This window comes from Thunnus maccoyii, chromosome 14 (genome assembly GCF_910596095.1).
Source record: "Thunnus maccoyii chromosome 14, fThuMac1.1, whole genome shotgun sequence".
Classification (NCBI taxonomy): Eukaryota; Metazoa; Chordata; class Actinopteri; order Scombriformes; family Scombridae; genus Thunnus; species Thunnus maccoyii.
This window is the reverse complement of record NC_056546.1, coordinates 9651371-9667041: the sequence shown is the minus strand read 5'-3', so window position 1 is coordinate 9667041 and position 15671 is coordinate 9651371. Positions and strand designations below refer to the sequence as shown.

Sequence of the window (15671 nt, the reverse complement as noted above, 5' to 3'; positions counted from 1 at the left end):
TTCTTGATATGAAGAGATCAGAAGGTTATTCGTTCATTGAAAAGCAACACATACTGTAATCACAGTATAGTACAGAATCATGTTACAGAAGTTAAGATACAGTATTAAAAAAATAACCTATAAAAATAATGGTTACAACAATAAAGTACTGTAAATGTCAAAGTTAACATGTTTAACTCTAACATGTAAAAACTTTACCTTGTTTCTGTACGTGTGCCCTAACATTAACACTCTCACAACCATTAATTCATCCAGAAAACTAACAAACAAACTGACAAACACTAACACTTATATAAATCAACCACAGTCCGTTGTTTCTTACGTATGTAGTACTGTTACTCCATGCTGAGTGTGTAGAACTTGAAGAGTATTATCTCAATAATTATGTCCACTTTTTTCTTGTAAAGCCCTTTGTCACTACGCTACATAGCTGGTAATCTGACAGTCAGATTTACCAGTTTACGCTGCTATTATCTATGATTGTCACAAGGGGGGCAGGATTTCTGCTGTTGTACCCTTAATGTCTTTCTGTACAATACTTGTTTACTTGTTTTCAAACTATTTTAATCATGAAAAACAAGAAAAATTACTATTTTACAGTTAACAGGGACCAGGACTATACCTTTAACAGAATATTTTCAATAGTGACTTATTGTAGCTCTGTAAACAGAGAACACAGATGCCACGGTTTCAAATCAGCAACAGTTTACAATCTGCTACATGCAAATTACAAAATTCCAGCAAGAAAAAAAGAAAAAGGTTATTGTATCACCTGTTCGACTGAAATCTGAGTAACAGATCAGGAGGAATTTTCACTGAATAGTGCAAAATACACTTTAAAAAAAAAAAAAAAAAAGTCAGAATGGAAAGTAGATGGTTTTGAGGTAAAGTTAAACAGAATGAAGCTCTATTACTGACTGGTTCAATTCAAATTCTCACTGTAAAAGCTTTTAAATGTCGCCTACCTTTATTCTGTTGAAAATGTCTTTTTTCGGCATGACCGCTGCTTGCATGCCTTGCCTTTATGAACTGTGCACAGTAGATATATGAGCCTTTCTAGAGATGATAATAATGAAATCTTATATACCTTTAAAAAATACAGGAGGAATGTATATTTATTGGAATATCCTTGTTAATGCACATTACTGAATTATCTGATTGCTAAATTTTTACTCTTAATAAAAAATATGTATACCTCTTAGTTTTGGTGTCTTGTGTGTGTATGCTTGTGTGTATGTGTGTGTTGAGGTTTAAGTAACTTGTTTTTTTCTTTACACAAAAGCTGTTAATTAAAGAAAGGTGGCTTACCCCACCAGTTAATCCTTACTACATCACTGCACAGTGGCTGTCAATCAGGTCCTATATGTAGCCTGAATAAACAGGCCTCTGCTTGTGCTCAGCAGAGAGGTATTCAGCTCATTACAAGAACATATTGGCTGATTGTAGACAGAATAAGTGCCCACAATGTTCACCAGATTCAGTGCACTAGACTAATCACTTCACTGCAGTTAAAGTGGTACCACTGGTAACAGACAGCCTCACACACAAACATGATGAGGATATAAACGTTTTTATACTGCTGAACGTACAGTTGGTCTCTCAAAGCTGTGTGCGGCCCACACACAAACACATTTTAATTGTTTTATTTAAATCCAGGCTTCATGTTACAGCTGTCTTGCCTCTTTTCTTGGTGGGCTTACCAACCATAATCCACTAACATCAATTTGTAAACATGCCCAAAGATGGTTGCCAATTATCAATATCACTAATCTATGTTCATTATCTCAGCTGGCCTCCTTTGGCCTCCATATCTACACAAACAATATCATGAGTGTTAGAGATGCTCCAGAGCAGATTGTGAGAGATATGGCTGTAAACGGTCTTGCGTAGTTTGCCTACATATCTTGGTAATTACCTTTCTGACTTGCTGTCTATGGTTTATTTGTGATGACACACACACACACACACTCAAACTCAAACAGAGTGGGTTGGGGAATGAGCTGAGCTTGCAGCTAAATATGTGTGAGTAATAAAAATCAAATGGGGTCTCATTATATTGGGCTATAATATTGTTCACTCTGTGCTGTGCATGGTTTCACAATTGATTACATAACTTGTAAAATACTAATATTAATCAGTGGTGGAAGAAGTATCCCAATCCTTTACTTAGGTAAAAATACCAATACAGCAATGTAAAAATGCTCCATTACAAGTAGAAGTCCTGCATGAAAAATCCCACTTGAGTAAAAGAACATAGCAAAATGTACTGAAAATAATAAAGTAAAAGTACTCATTTCGTCCCTCTGATATATTATTATATATGACATCATTATGTTATTAATACTGAAGCATCAGTGTGTGAGCAGCATGTTACTGTTGTAGCTGCTGGAGGTGAAGCTAGTTTGAACTACTTTATATACAATTAGCTAGTTCAGTCCAGTGGTTTCCAATGTAGGGGTCGGGCCCCTCCAAAGGGTCACTAGATAAATCTGAGGGGGTCATGAGATGATTAATGGGAGAGGAAAGAAGAAAAAATAAAGTTCTCATACAGAAATCTGTTATCAGTGTAGTATGCAGGATTATTGGTTGGTGTTTGTATACACACAGCATTCAAACTTGGCCCCTCCTTCCCCAAGCAAGAGAGAGAGAGAGCAGCAGAGGTCGAGCGAGCTATAGGAGTGAATGAATAGAGCGAGAACAAAGCCGTGAATCAGATAAATAAAACGTTATTTTCTGATTGTTTCACTGTGGTTATGTTCTAAAGCACAAATAAACACGCCCACACCTCCACACAACCCTGCAGGAAGGTGCTGCATTGCCAGATTCGGTGTGAATGCAGAGCTTCATCTTGTCTGCTGTGGCCGCTCTGCGAGTGTGTACTTCAACCCCACCATCGGTCAAGCAGACACACAGACCTGCAGCTCTTTATACATCCATGACACAGAGACAGAGAGCAGAGCGGAGCAGAGGAGAGACACAAAGACAGCGATATAACTTGGTAGCTATGTTATGAGTCCCGACCTCACACCCTACTGTTATTGGCTGGGGGCTACACAACTAATGCCCAAAGACTGATGCCCAGAAACGTTCCAAACACACCAAAAGTGTCCCAAACTCAGCCACCTTTGAGAACGGAACATCTGCAAACTTCGATTTACCATCTGATGTCACAGAAGAAATCAAGATGTCTACGAGGGGGAAGACGGTCGTAGAGATCACGGTGGTCTCTATGATTCAGAATGCATGTGCCCGTCTAGGGCTTACATGGCAGGTTGGCGGGTGTTGGGGACTGGTGCAAGGCCAGGAACCTCAATCCCCATTCATGCCCCCTGCAGGGTACCCTAGATTTCCTGCAGGGCTTATTCAATAGTCGTCATGCTGCATCCACTTTGGGGTTTTTTTCCAGCAGCGATTACGGCAGGCCACAATGACCAGGAGCCATCCACTGGTGAAGCGCTTCCTGCAAGGTCATTCAACTGAGGGCTTTTCCCCCCCCTCCTCATGCCAATGGGGAGGAGGAGCGTCTTCATACCCTGTGCCCCCTTTCAGGAAGTCCGACTCGTTGTTCGTCTGTCGCGGAGGTTGGGCTCAGGGGGCCCCTCTATCGGTGCAATGGCTCGCTCAATGGATCTGTGATGCGATCCTCGGAAATATGAGGCAGCGGGTCGCTCTCTCCCCAGCAGGTTGCACTCCACCAGGGGCATTGCGTCCTGTTCTCAGGGGTGCCTCAGTGGAGGACATCTGTTTGGCCGCCTCCTGGTCTTCTATTTTGACCTTTGTGCAGTCATATCTCAAGGACATGACTGCTGGATCGATGTTTCATTCAGTGCTTGGTAAACTGTCTGGGGGGACCTCATCTAGAGCAGAATGAGGTGTTTCTTGATAGTGTCCAGCTTGTTACTTGACCACTGGACTGCTGCTGTTTCTTAGTCGTGGCTGCATTTGAACTAATGTTGGTTCAGGCCCAGCTGGGAGTACATCTCATCCTTAACAGCCTTCGCCTTTGGTAGCTCCAGTTCTATGAGTATGTGCATAGCCCTCTGACCACAAGCCCAGCTGGCCCCAGTCGTTTGCTCCTGAGTTTCCAAGGGACGTAAGTAAAGCGTGCTGGGGCTTCATATGGCGGTGAGTGTAAAGAGTGTTGAGGTGGAGCCTCGTCGGATAAGCGAATAGCGAAGACCTTTAGAGGGATACGCACATATAGAACTACAGTTACATAACCACTATTTACAAGTAGGTCTGGTGGGTGGAGGGTGTGGGGGGGTGTTGTCGTGTCGTCAACTGGGCGTGCCGTGTAATAAAATGGGCGTGTCATGTTTACACTGGGCGTATCATGTAGTACAATGGGTGTGTCGTGCAGCTCTGCAAGGCTGCAGATAGACCCTTCTAGCTATTTACCTGCTAGGACTCAAGCAGCAGCCCACTGACGTAACGGTTACCTTGGCAACCGATTAGGCGTCGCCAGTCTCAACTGCAAATTCATGAGTGCGCATTTCTTCATGGAGACGTCCCGTCCCGTCAGGAGGGAAAAACGGCCACGGCTACGCGCAATGGGGACCAACTAGCTCATGACGGACAATAAAGCAGATGTGTTTTCCCAGCCGTTCGTGCTGTAGCGGAGCTGGACGCGCCGACCTGAAACATCACCGCTGTGACGGGGCTGTTGTTGATAACGTTACCCAGCAGCAGCCAACATGGCTGAGGATGACACGGAGTGGGTTGTGGAGAGCATCGTGGGCTACCTGGGGAGTCCCGAATGGGTCATTCCTGTCACGGACTTTATGGAAAACAAATGCACAGGTAGGTAAAAACATACCATCCGACATGTTCAGCCTCGGACATCTGGCCGCACAGTAAAACCTCCCCCGTTAAACTGGAGCTGTGCACCGTTAGCTAAGTTAAGCTAACGCTAACTTGTGACTACGATGTTTTTGTTGACGTTTATTTGCAAACTTTGATAGTTTAACCGCCTGGTAACCCTGCATTTGACTCCATACATGTCCTAGTTGCGAGTTAATCAGAATTTATATAACATTTGGCACGACATTAAGCCACAAAAGACACAGGTGAGGATAAATATACCACAGTAAAAGTAACGTCGGCAAGTTTGCTAGCCAGGCAACTAAACAGCTCATGTATATTAACCTAACTGTTAGTGGACAGTTACAAAACGTTATTGGCAGCTATATTAAAAACAGAAGCAGTGATTTGACAAAAAAAAGATAGTGTAAATCACTTCCTTGTGCTCTTTAGTCTAAATGCTGACTTATTAACATTTAACATTAACATATACATATATATATACATATATAACTACAGCTGCATCTACCAGAACCATTACTTCTGCACATATTTTGTATAACTTTTCTATTTTTACAACCCAAAAGTCAGGTCATGCAGCCTAGTATTGTAATGTGTATAATGTTTATGTATATAGATTTAATTCCATTTGCTTTTCATTTTGTTTCATATCTGTAATCTTGTTTCCTGCACTGCTGTAACTTGTTAATTTCCTCTCTGGAGATCAATAAAGTCTTAACATATTTATCTTTTATGAATTTCAGTTTTTGATGACGAGGATGAAAATAAGTTATCATACACAGAAATCCACCAGCAGTATAAGAAACTGGTGAGTACACAAGTATCAAACATGTTAACTGACAGATGTACATTTTTCCAAACTGTCCTACTTTTCATGTTTTGCCTCATCATGACTAGTTTTACGTTGCTGATTCATCAAACTAGACTGACGTAAGCTGCTTTGCTTTTTGTAGGTGGAGAAGCTGTTAGAGAATTACATGCAGGAGGTTGGCATCAACGAGCAGCAGTTTCTGGATGCGTGCTCTTCTCCCTTTGCCAAGTCCAAAACTCTGCAGGTATGTTAAGCTCCCTGTCCGCATAATACTGTCAGCCTGCCAGTTAACCTGAATGGAGAATCAAGAATAGGATGTGCTTACACAAACCCTTACATGCTGCTGGTTCCAAACATACTGTAGCTGCTCTGTGTGTCTCCTGTTTCAAGCCAGATGTTTATTATCCTAATGACTCAGCAAAATAAGAATCCAGTTTGTGACATAATCTACAACCATGTAAATATTTTTGATCTTAATCTATATTTAGATCTGTCCTACTTAAGTGTCATGGCTTTGTCTGGCTGCAACAAGCTGCCCAAACAGTGTCCTGAAAGTATATTACACTAAGTTAATTAGAAGTTTTTAATTCTTTGCCCTGGCCAATACATACACATATATCAGGAATCTCTCATGTTTTCATAATTGTTCCTGAAATGGGACATGATATATTCCTGTTTGTTTAGTTTCCACGTGGAAAGTCAGCACGTATTTATTCTGTGATCCTACTGGCAAAATACAGTCTATGATTTGGAAGAATTGGCAATTTGGTGTTATATAAACAAGAAATTAGCTCTACAGTGCTCTCATGTTTTTTCTTTTGGAAAAACTAGGAGGTTGCATCTCATTTTTCTTCTCCTGATAGGTTACATATAGTTATAGTTTGATAGTTTTACATGAATCTCTAATGATATTTTTGGGGAAATTAAATTTGTAAATAAGTTTGTTAAATAAGAATTATAAGATAATATTAGTCACAGTCTACAACTCTATTTTTACAGTCTATCCTTAGATTTCCCCTGGCACTGATCAAAGTGGCTTTGCCAAATTGGCAGAGAGAGAGAGATCCTCAGGAGGCTTGGATCTCATTAATTACCACTGAGATAAATAGTTAATGTCTGCAAAGCAGGTCAAATTCTCCTAATACAAAGATTAACAGTGGCAGATGTTGTCCTGAAATAGAAAGTACAGAATGCAGAAGTATAAAAATAGAAAAACAGTCTTATACATGCATAGAAAACAATACAAAAGCTGACTTTTCATAGGTTGTCTGTAGATGTGTTTAAGCTGCTTTTCGGGTTCACCTGTGTGACAGATTGTTGGCTTTATTTTTGTGTCCTGGGCAGCACAGCTCAAAACAAACTGAAGTTTTGTGATGATAAAGGGAAGTTTTAAACATAATTAATTGTCCTGACAGGAAAAATGGGAAAATAAAAATATGGCCCAGGTTAAAAAACATTGAATAATTAGTCATTTCCAGTGATTTGTTTGGTCAACAATGTAAACAGACTCTCAACAGAATGCTTTAGCTACATTTAAAGCAAGGGAGAGAGTATTTAACTCTGCATCCACACTCACAAACAGACTGAGGGATGTTTAGTTTTTCCTGTAATACTCTGCTGACAACAAGTCACACTAGCGTTTGGATTGTTTTGTTTTATAGAAAAAGTGATCATATCTCAGACTGTTTTGCCTCATAACTCAGTTCAATTTGTTTATTTGTTCAGTAACATTGTTGGATCTGATCAGTTACTTTGTACAGGCTGACATGTCAAGCCGAATACATACCACTGTATCTGCTCTGCAAAGGTGGCGTAGAGCATCTGCACTGATAGGAGTAGAGGACTCAACTTTTAGTCTGTGTTGATGGACAGCAGCTAGTTGCAGAGGAATGTGTTGTGGTGTCATTTTTACTTACTTTGCATTTTTTGTGATTAAGTTACTCAGAGAAACAGGATTTTCTGAAGGATCGGGCTACAGACAGAGACAGAGAGAAAAGCAGAAGCAGGATGCGATAAGAGAGACTGACTAAGGGAAAAAGGCAGATAGCGAGGAGAAGAAAGAGAGAAGCTGAACACGGAGAAGCTGATGACCCAGCTGAACGTACAGCATATTGAAGTTGGTCAGAATGATTTGCATAGTATTAGCCTAGATGAGGTACAGACCTTTGACTAGAGACAGGAAGCTCACGTGAAAGATTAGGCCTAAGTACCACTCTGTTCACTCTGTTCTGTTAGCTTAATTTTTTTTTAGGGACTTGACTTGAGTGCCTACCATGCTAGAAGTACATCCAGTTCTGATCTGTTGTGTGCTTACAGGACAAGAAAACCTTGATGGGAACATAAAATATTCAATATCTCAACCTAAACCTCTAGTTTAGGGAGAGCTAATTTCATATGACAGACATCTGTCCCTTCAAATTTAAGGTCTGTAAGACAAAATCTGGTGAGGAACTGCAACACTTTCAATCAGTAAAATTACACAATTTTTATTTAGACTTCAATGAGCTTGGTGAGACAGAGGTTTAGCTATGCAAAATTAAGTTTTAGGTGGAGTGTGATACCAAAGAATTTCTAATATTTAAATAAAGGCATGTATTAACATGCTGCATGATGGCGTCAAAGAAAGCACATTGTTTTTATAACTAATCAAATTAATACAATGAAGCAATCCATTTTTATGTTCAGAGTATTTCAGCACTAGTTTATACTGTGTGTCCTGACCCATTCTCCACACTCACTGACACTTTATCTCACCCAAATCTTAATGCCATTGATTCATCATCATTTTGTGGGTTCAGTGAATTTTCATAGTTTTAAGTAGTTGTTGTTTTTTTGTTGTTCAGTCGGTATTCCAGCCAGTTCTGGCCACAGATGATTTCCAGATGTTTCGTGCACTGATGGTCCAGAAGAACATGGAGCTGCAGCTTCAAGCCCTCAGGGTCATCAAGGAGAGGAATGGTAGGCTGGATTAACACACACATATGTTCACCCAAATACACACTGATACAGCTGCAAGTAACATCCCTGTGTGTGTGTGTGTGTGTGCGTGTGTGTATGTGTGTGTAGGGGCCCTCCCAGAGTGTCTGACTGATGGCGTGGACGTGATGACAGAGTTGCAGCAGCAAGAGATGAAAATCCTGCAGGAGGTTCTCAAGTAAGTTACTTGTTCTTTCTCTCTCACACACAAAAACACAAAGTATATTGAACTGTACTGGTATTTCCACATTTCTTTTATCCGACCATCACCTATAAATGCCCAGGTAGATCCTGCCCCTGTTCTCTAATGGGATTTCACTAGTGGCAGCCTGGCCCAGAAGAACACGCTGTGTCTAATGGGACCGCAGCTAAGCTCCTTAGGGTCCAGCTAATTTAGGTTGGAGGGATTGAAACTAAACAAGCAACTGAGAAAAATAGTATTTTTATCCCCTTTGTCTTACCTGAATACCTTGGCTACTTATCAGCACTGCTGAATGTCCTCCTGTCCAGTCCGCCACTGGTTTCAGTTCATCTCAGCGTGCTCTCAAAATCAAACCGGAGAGACTTCAGGGACTTCAAGATGATTACAACACTGATTACAACAATATTACCTTTGACAAAAGAATGAAAAGATGAAGTCAGTTGAATGTTCACTGTGATGGATTTGGATGACCTTTAGCAGGTTTCAAGACTCTTAAGGGTTGATTTTTCATGCCATATAGACAAATATGTATTAAATATATACTGCTCAAGAAATACATTTTATACTTATAATAATAAATACATTTGTAGAAATACTTTTCTCAAGTGCTGTAAACTCTGATAGATAATCTTGTCGCCTGATGCACTGTGAGAGTACCAAGGTGTACAGTTTTAGTAAAGAACAGAATCTGGATTTATTCTGTCCTTTTGGATCTATAAAAGTCTTGTATAGGATTTCTGACCTGGCACAGTCACAGTAACAGCTGGAATCACAACTCGGAAAAGGAATTACACTGACAGTAAAGGGCTCTAGTCAGTCTTTTCTGTACTGTTGTAGTTTACACTCTTGGCAGGAAATCAAACAAGCATCAGTCATTAAACATCAATTAAACAAACATTCTTTGTTTGGTTTTTTTGGACCAATTCTGAGCAACACATTTATATGACATCACTCTTCTGCAAGATCTTTTCAGTAGGCAAATATGATTGTAGTTTATCAGTTATGAGCCATAAAGCTGCCGTCACTGAGTCATCATCATGCTGGTGTTTATTTTATGTTTTTCTTTTATGTCTATTTTTTAATGTTTTTATCAGTTCCATCAAACATTATGATGACATGTTGACATTATATAGGTTTGTTTGTTTTTTTCTTTTTTAGATAAGTGAAATACAACATCTTTTTCTTGCTCTTTTACATAATCAATCTCTCTCTCTTGCTGTATACTGACTGGTCAATCCTTTATGGAAGTCTTCTCTAAGGCAATTTAAGTAGTTAAATCAAATTAAGGGATCTGTGTGTGTGTGGTGCCCTGGTGATGCCCTGACGTTGTGGCCTTATTCTACCTTCTAGTCAGTATGTGTTGTCAGTCAGAGGCTACATGAACAATCCAAACTGGTTCCTGAGTGTTTTATAGCAGGACTAATTCAGAAATTACAAACTTTGTGAAAAGAAAACATTTTTGCTTTGGGTAATTCATGAAAATTAATTACACAACTCTAATGTTGAACAGTAGAGTAAAACTAGACACTTAATTTTTTTCTCCTACTTTCTCCTCAGAAAGTCAAAAGAGGAGTATGATGAAGAAATGTCCAGGAGGCTGCTATTAGAGGAAGAGCTCGGTTCCACCTCCAGCAGCTGCTCTGATAAGCCAATGGCAGAGATTGGTCCTGCCCAGAAAGCCACCACTGCTCCCAGTCGACAAAGCAACACCACCAAGGTACAGCATCATGAGCTGTTTGTGCCAAATAATATATAAACCCTGTGAGCCTTCTCGTACGAGCCCAAAGAAACCTCTGAAAACCCGCAGTATTAAGGTGTTACCTTTGTTAAACTGCGAGATATCGTCGATTGCCTGTATGGGTTTTAATATCGCTGTTAACTGTGCCTCATACGACCAATGTTTAATGGTTATTTCCAACATCCTCTTTACCCTTAAAGCCGCATTTCGCCTTTTTAATGTGACCCTGTTTCCGATGTGTCCAATGTGCAATTTATTCCATCCTAAGACCAAAGGTGAGGGGACTGTTGACAGCAGCAGCAGTAATGGTCACCACGCCCCACTAAAGAACAGAAACACTGCCACTGAATCTAAACTGGTAATTGAACCTTCCATGTAGTAACAGTAGTGACCTGATAATAATCACAGCTACTGTATGTACACCACAGTATGACCTAAGGATGCATTAATACCCCATTAACAGTATCTCTAACGGCTAACACAGAATGAAAGAAGTAGAATAAATGTGGAACTGAATAAATGTCAAAACTATATTGATTTTGGTCATGTTAAGCCTGCACCAGGCAATGGATTAGTATGAGGGATATTCTTTTATACCAAAACAAGCACTAGTATTGGCGTGATAGGTATCAGTGCATCCTGTGGGCAGACAGTAGCTTGATAGTTTTATAGCCTTTGTAGTAGATTAGTCATGTAGTAGCTTTGTGTCTTAAAAGCTTGTAAATTAGGTTGCTCTTGTAGTATCAGTGGCTCTCAAATATTTGCTGACAGGCAGTATTTCTTTTGTTTTACAGATTATTAATAATTTGAGGTGAAACATAGTTTTCAGAGATTTAGAGCCAATTGTTAGTCAGGATCCTCTGCGACCAGTTTTTACCATTCAGAGCTCAACCATTTGAGGCTGGTGGAGTTTTAAAGAGCCTGCAGGGCATGGTACCAGCAGTAGGAGAGAAAGAGAATCAGTTGAAAAATATGGCGTATGTTGTTTTTTTTTTTCAGTAGACAGATGTAAAAAGTCCACAAATTGAGGACTGTGGATGTCATCGTAGCCACTGATTTCCAGCGCTAGCATGCCGCAATAGTGGGCTGAATTTGATGCAGTGTCATTATACTACATGTATTAATGCCTTTTGGTTTCTACCTCCAGGTCAACGGTAAACCTGCCAGAAAAGAGGAGAGCAAGATGTCTGCCACAAGAGGTGGAGATGAGAAACACGCAGCTACCTCTTCTAAGCCGGGTAACAGCTGCATCTACCACCACGTCTCCAACTCTAAACTCTTGTTTTATTAAATCTCATCTGAAATTACACATTATAGTTGTTGTTTTTTTAGAATTTATCATATTGCACAATTTACAACTCACAACATACGTGTGAAAACCAGTAGTAATCAAACCAATTGAACATGTGTGCGTGCAGATTGTGGCAGCAACAGTGCGGAGCCCAGAGTCCTCCCAGCAGTTAGAGCTCCAGTAAAGTCTGGTGAAACCTCCGTCAGCCTCAGTCCAGATACCAAGGAGCAGAGCAGCAGCCAGACTGCAGCTGAAGCCTGGCTGGAGGAGGCACACAGGGAGGCCGGCTTCTCCAAACCATATACTGTGAGTCTGTGTATCTGAGCACCTGCTATACATACAGTACATCTTATATATTCTGCTCAGTGCCACACATGCTGCGTAATGTAGGTTAAACCAGTAAGGTGTTTAATGACCATCACCTACACAGACGTTTCTTCAACTGACAACTGATGCTGCCCATGACTCCCCAATGATGCTTTTTTTTTTTTATAGACAAATAATTATACACACACATTAAATGCAGCAAATTGTTGCTTTTGTTTGTTTTGTGAAGCAGCAGGATATTGCAGTCATTTGTGACCAAATTCAGGGAATGTGTGCAGTTTGTGCTCAGCATAAATCACTTAATACAGTCATAATTTTTTTAAGGTAGACTGATTCTACCTGATCTTTGTCCTCTCTGTTAAGGCCCCAAGATCACAGAATTTTTACAGTTCACTGAGTTTAAAACATCAACAATGAGCTTGTTAGAAACTCAACCAATACCTGGATTTTTTATCATTGGATATGTTTGTAAAATAGTTAACTGGGCTAAATTTCTGATATTTGGATGTGCACAGTTTGAGTTTTACTCCTCCCGCTTAACCTCTACCTCCTCCTTCTCCTTCTCCTCCTCCTCCAGGAGCTGTCAGCGTCCCAGCAGGAGCAGCTCCAGCAGAGGGCAGCATATCTGCGTCAGCAGCGAGACAAGCTGCATGCACTGAAGAAAGAACAGCAGAAAACCAAGCAGACCACCACGCCGGAGGAGGCACCCACCACCCCCACACCAGCACCCACCACCACCACCCCGGTAAATACAGCCTGTTCCTCGTGTCCTCGTACTTTTATACATCTCTTCACAAGGTCACAGGTCATAAGACATAACAAGTTCCTCCAATTAAAGGACACATAGCAGAACATGGTTTACTGTGGAAAAAATGTACTTTGCTTATCAGACTATTAGAATTTACTTGATTTTAGATGTAATTAAGTTTTTCACTATTTCCTCGGGTTAGTTATTGTAAGTTATTTATATAATTTATTTGTAATAGAGACAGATAATTTCAGGGTTATACCGGCAGAACTTACAAAATTAAGACTTAATATCCATACTTTTAATTTTGCTCATCTTTTAATTCAAAAACTTCATTCTTGATTTCACCTGCTTTTCTTTAACCCCCCTGTTTTTCCTCCTGATTTTTCTTTCCTTTTCTTTCCGTTTTCGAATCATCTTCGTGACTTATTTATTGGGTTCTTGTTCTTCATTTCCCTCTGCCTGTGTCTGACCTGGTCTGGCCTGTCAGGAGGCAGTGGGGCAGTCCCAAAGGAATGGGGCCTGTACCCCTCCTCCTCCCGCTGCTGCTCCTGCTCCTCCAGCACAACACTCTGCTAACTCCTCCAAACAGAAGGTGATCCATCAGCTGCCTCTGCCTGATGTGAACACGTGTACTCGTTCATGCTCAGTGTGTAGCTCTGGTTTTGCTGTGCAGTTCTGTCTCTGTTGCACTTTGTCTCACACACAAACCTGATAAAAGGAGTAGCTGGTTACTGTTTTACGCCAGTTAATTGTTTCTAAAAGCCACAAAGTGAATGAGGTCTCATTGAAATCACACAAGAAATGTTAATATTTGATAATGTGGAAAAACCCCCTGAAAATACAAGCTTGCAATTTTCCCAGCTAGCTGCTTTTGTTCAATTTCCTGCTGATACATGTGTAGACGTGTGCTTGGTTGTATTTTAGAGGTCTTTCCCACTGCTTTTTCACTCCCTCAACATTTGGTCTTCAGCTGGTGGTCATTATTATATTATTATCTATCAGATTGTTTACACCACCGCCTGCTCTGCTCTCTTCACACAGGAGATTTCTGCCGAAGAGAGAAAGAAGCTACAGAAGAGAAAACATCTGGCTGACAAGCTGAAAGAGGAAGTAATCAAGAAATAGCTTCGCCCTCCAGCTGCAATATTCTTATTTATATCCTGTCCCTTTAATTCAGTAATCAAACATATGGCTTCCTTTACACAGCCTCCTTCATTCTGATTATTCACTTTCACAACACCGATCAGGGCACATCAAAAGTACGAGATCTTCCTTCATAAGAGTCTTAACTTTTCATTGGTGTCAACAGATGAAAAAAAAAAAGTATATATTTGTGTATGTTCAGTGGGCCAGTATGTTGCAGTTTTCACACTGTGAGAGACCACTCAAGTATTTTAAGACACTAAGATCAGTTTGACTGAGCGAGTTCAGAAAATGTTAAGGAAACTTGGAAAAAGCGTCATGCACCTGTCAGGGCAAGTGACGGCTGTACATGTTATTCATCCATCTGACATTCTGCTGCCAGATTCACCTGAGTTGTTTCCAAAATCGCTCTGAATTTTTGTCCCATTTTTGAGTTTCCAGAATCAAAGTGTTAAATTTATACACCGTGTGGAGACATTAAAAATCTGCACAGTGGAGCAAAAAAATGCCTTCCCAGCATGAACTTCTTGCTAAAAAATCTCACAATGCAACAAATGACCTTTTAATAGATGAGGAAATTACTATTATGCAACACTACATCCGCCCGTAATGGAACACAATCCTGATTTGAGTGTCTGAAATCTCATTTTCCCACTCAGTATAGTAAACCACTGGCTGTTAGGGAATAGTGACTAAAGGAGTGAGTTTGTTTCTCTATAGACAGCAGTCAAAAGATCATTAATGGCAAAGTGGAAAACTTAATGTGAAACAGACTTTATGTGAGGCACAACTGGCCTCGAGTTCTGTCAATGAATTATGGGTTCAGACTTGATCGGGAGAGTCTTATCTTGAGGTGATGGTAGCATTAACTAGCACATGTGTACAGTCTTGTTTTCTACTGTCTTTAGCGTTCCCAGAGGGAAGAGTCAGCTGGTACATCGTAAAAGCTGGTAACACTGTAGCAGCTCATTAAAGAGCGCTGTGGAAGTTGTGAAGATGAACACGGGCGTCATGTGTTCGTAAAAGGGGCCAAGATTAACAGTGTGTGGCTTTCTACGAGGAATGCACTATTTACCTTCAAACCAGTCTGCAATCTTCACTCTAAGCAATCATGATGCACCAGTTTCTATGTAATATTGTTACCATGCATGCTGTTTAATAAATCACATTTTATAGAAACTATCTGGACTCAGATTTCTGTGTATGAAAACTTTAAAGCTACAGAAATTTGGCAGGAACTTCATGGCAGGTAGCTAGTCTCAGACTGATCCTCAGATTTGACCTGAAAAACAAGGTTTTTGTTTGGTTTTGCAGAACCAAACGGGATGTATTTTATCACAAATTACTGTATGAGTACAGAATATACCGTCCATTCCTGGTACAAACATTCAGAAAATGTGCTGTATGAATTCCCCGCTGTAAAAAAAAAAAAGAATTCAATATAATTAAAAATGTTCTAGGAAATATTTCAATAATTGGCAGAATCCTCAAAACAAACGGTACAAATCATATTGAGATATAAGTCCACTAACTATAAAATCCAAAGCTGCTTGAGAGTCAAGTTTGGGATATTTGCCAATCAGTAAATTATTCAAACAAAGCTAGATTCAC

The 15671-nt window shown here is 40.2% G+C and overlaps 1 protein-coding gene across 3 annotated transcripts; it reads left to right on the top strand.

Annotated features, from left to right (window-relative positions):
* Nucleotides 1-4394: 4394 nt before the first annotated feature.
* cfap36 (cilia and flagella associated protein 36) lies at nucleotides 4395-15242 on the top strand. 3 transcript variants are annotated; one of them, XM_042433015.1, is made up of 12 exons: nucleotides 4395-4800; nucleotides 5565-5629; nucleotides 5775-5876; nucleotides 8476-8590; nucleotides 8699-8786; nucleotides 10368-10527; nucleotides 10817-10906; nucleotides 11696-11786; nucleotides 11967-12145; nucleotides 12744-12911; nucleotides 13405-13509; nucleotides 13959-15242. In XM_042433015.1, the coding sequence occupies exons 1-12, from the start codon at nucleotides 4695-4697 to the stop codon at nucleotides 14040-14042; spliced, it is 1353 nt and encodes a 450-aa protein (XP_042288949.1). In that variant the 5' UTR covers nucleotides 4395-4694; the 3' UTR covers nucleotides 14043-15242. The 3 variants fall into 3 exon arrangements, with proteins under 3 accessions (XP_042288949.1, XP_042288950.1, XP_042288951.1); XM_042433016.1 differs by lacking the exon at nucleotides 10817-10906 and having other exon boundaries at nucleotides 4397-4800; XM_042433017.1 differs by lacking the exon at nucleotides 13405-13509 and having other exon boundaries at nucleotides 4397-4800.
* Nucleotides 15243-15671: the final 429 nt, after the last annotated feature.

Excerpts from the sequence above, each read along its gene's own strand:
- cfap36 (XM_042433015.1), top strand. The coding sequence starts at position 4,695 with ATGGCTGAGGATGACACGGAGTGGGTTGTGGAGAGCATCGTGGGCTAC. Across the intron at positions 10,528-10,816 it reads GACAAAGCAACACCACCAAG|ACCAAAGGTGAGGGGACTGT; the intron begins GTACAGCATCAT and ends TTCCATCCTAAG. Across the intron at positions 12,146-12,743 it reads GCTTCTCCAAACCATATACT|GAGCTGTCAGCGTCCCAGCA; the intron begins GTGAGTCTGTGT and ends CTCCTCCTCCAG.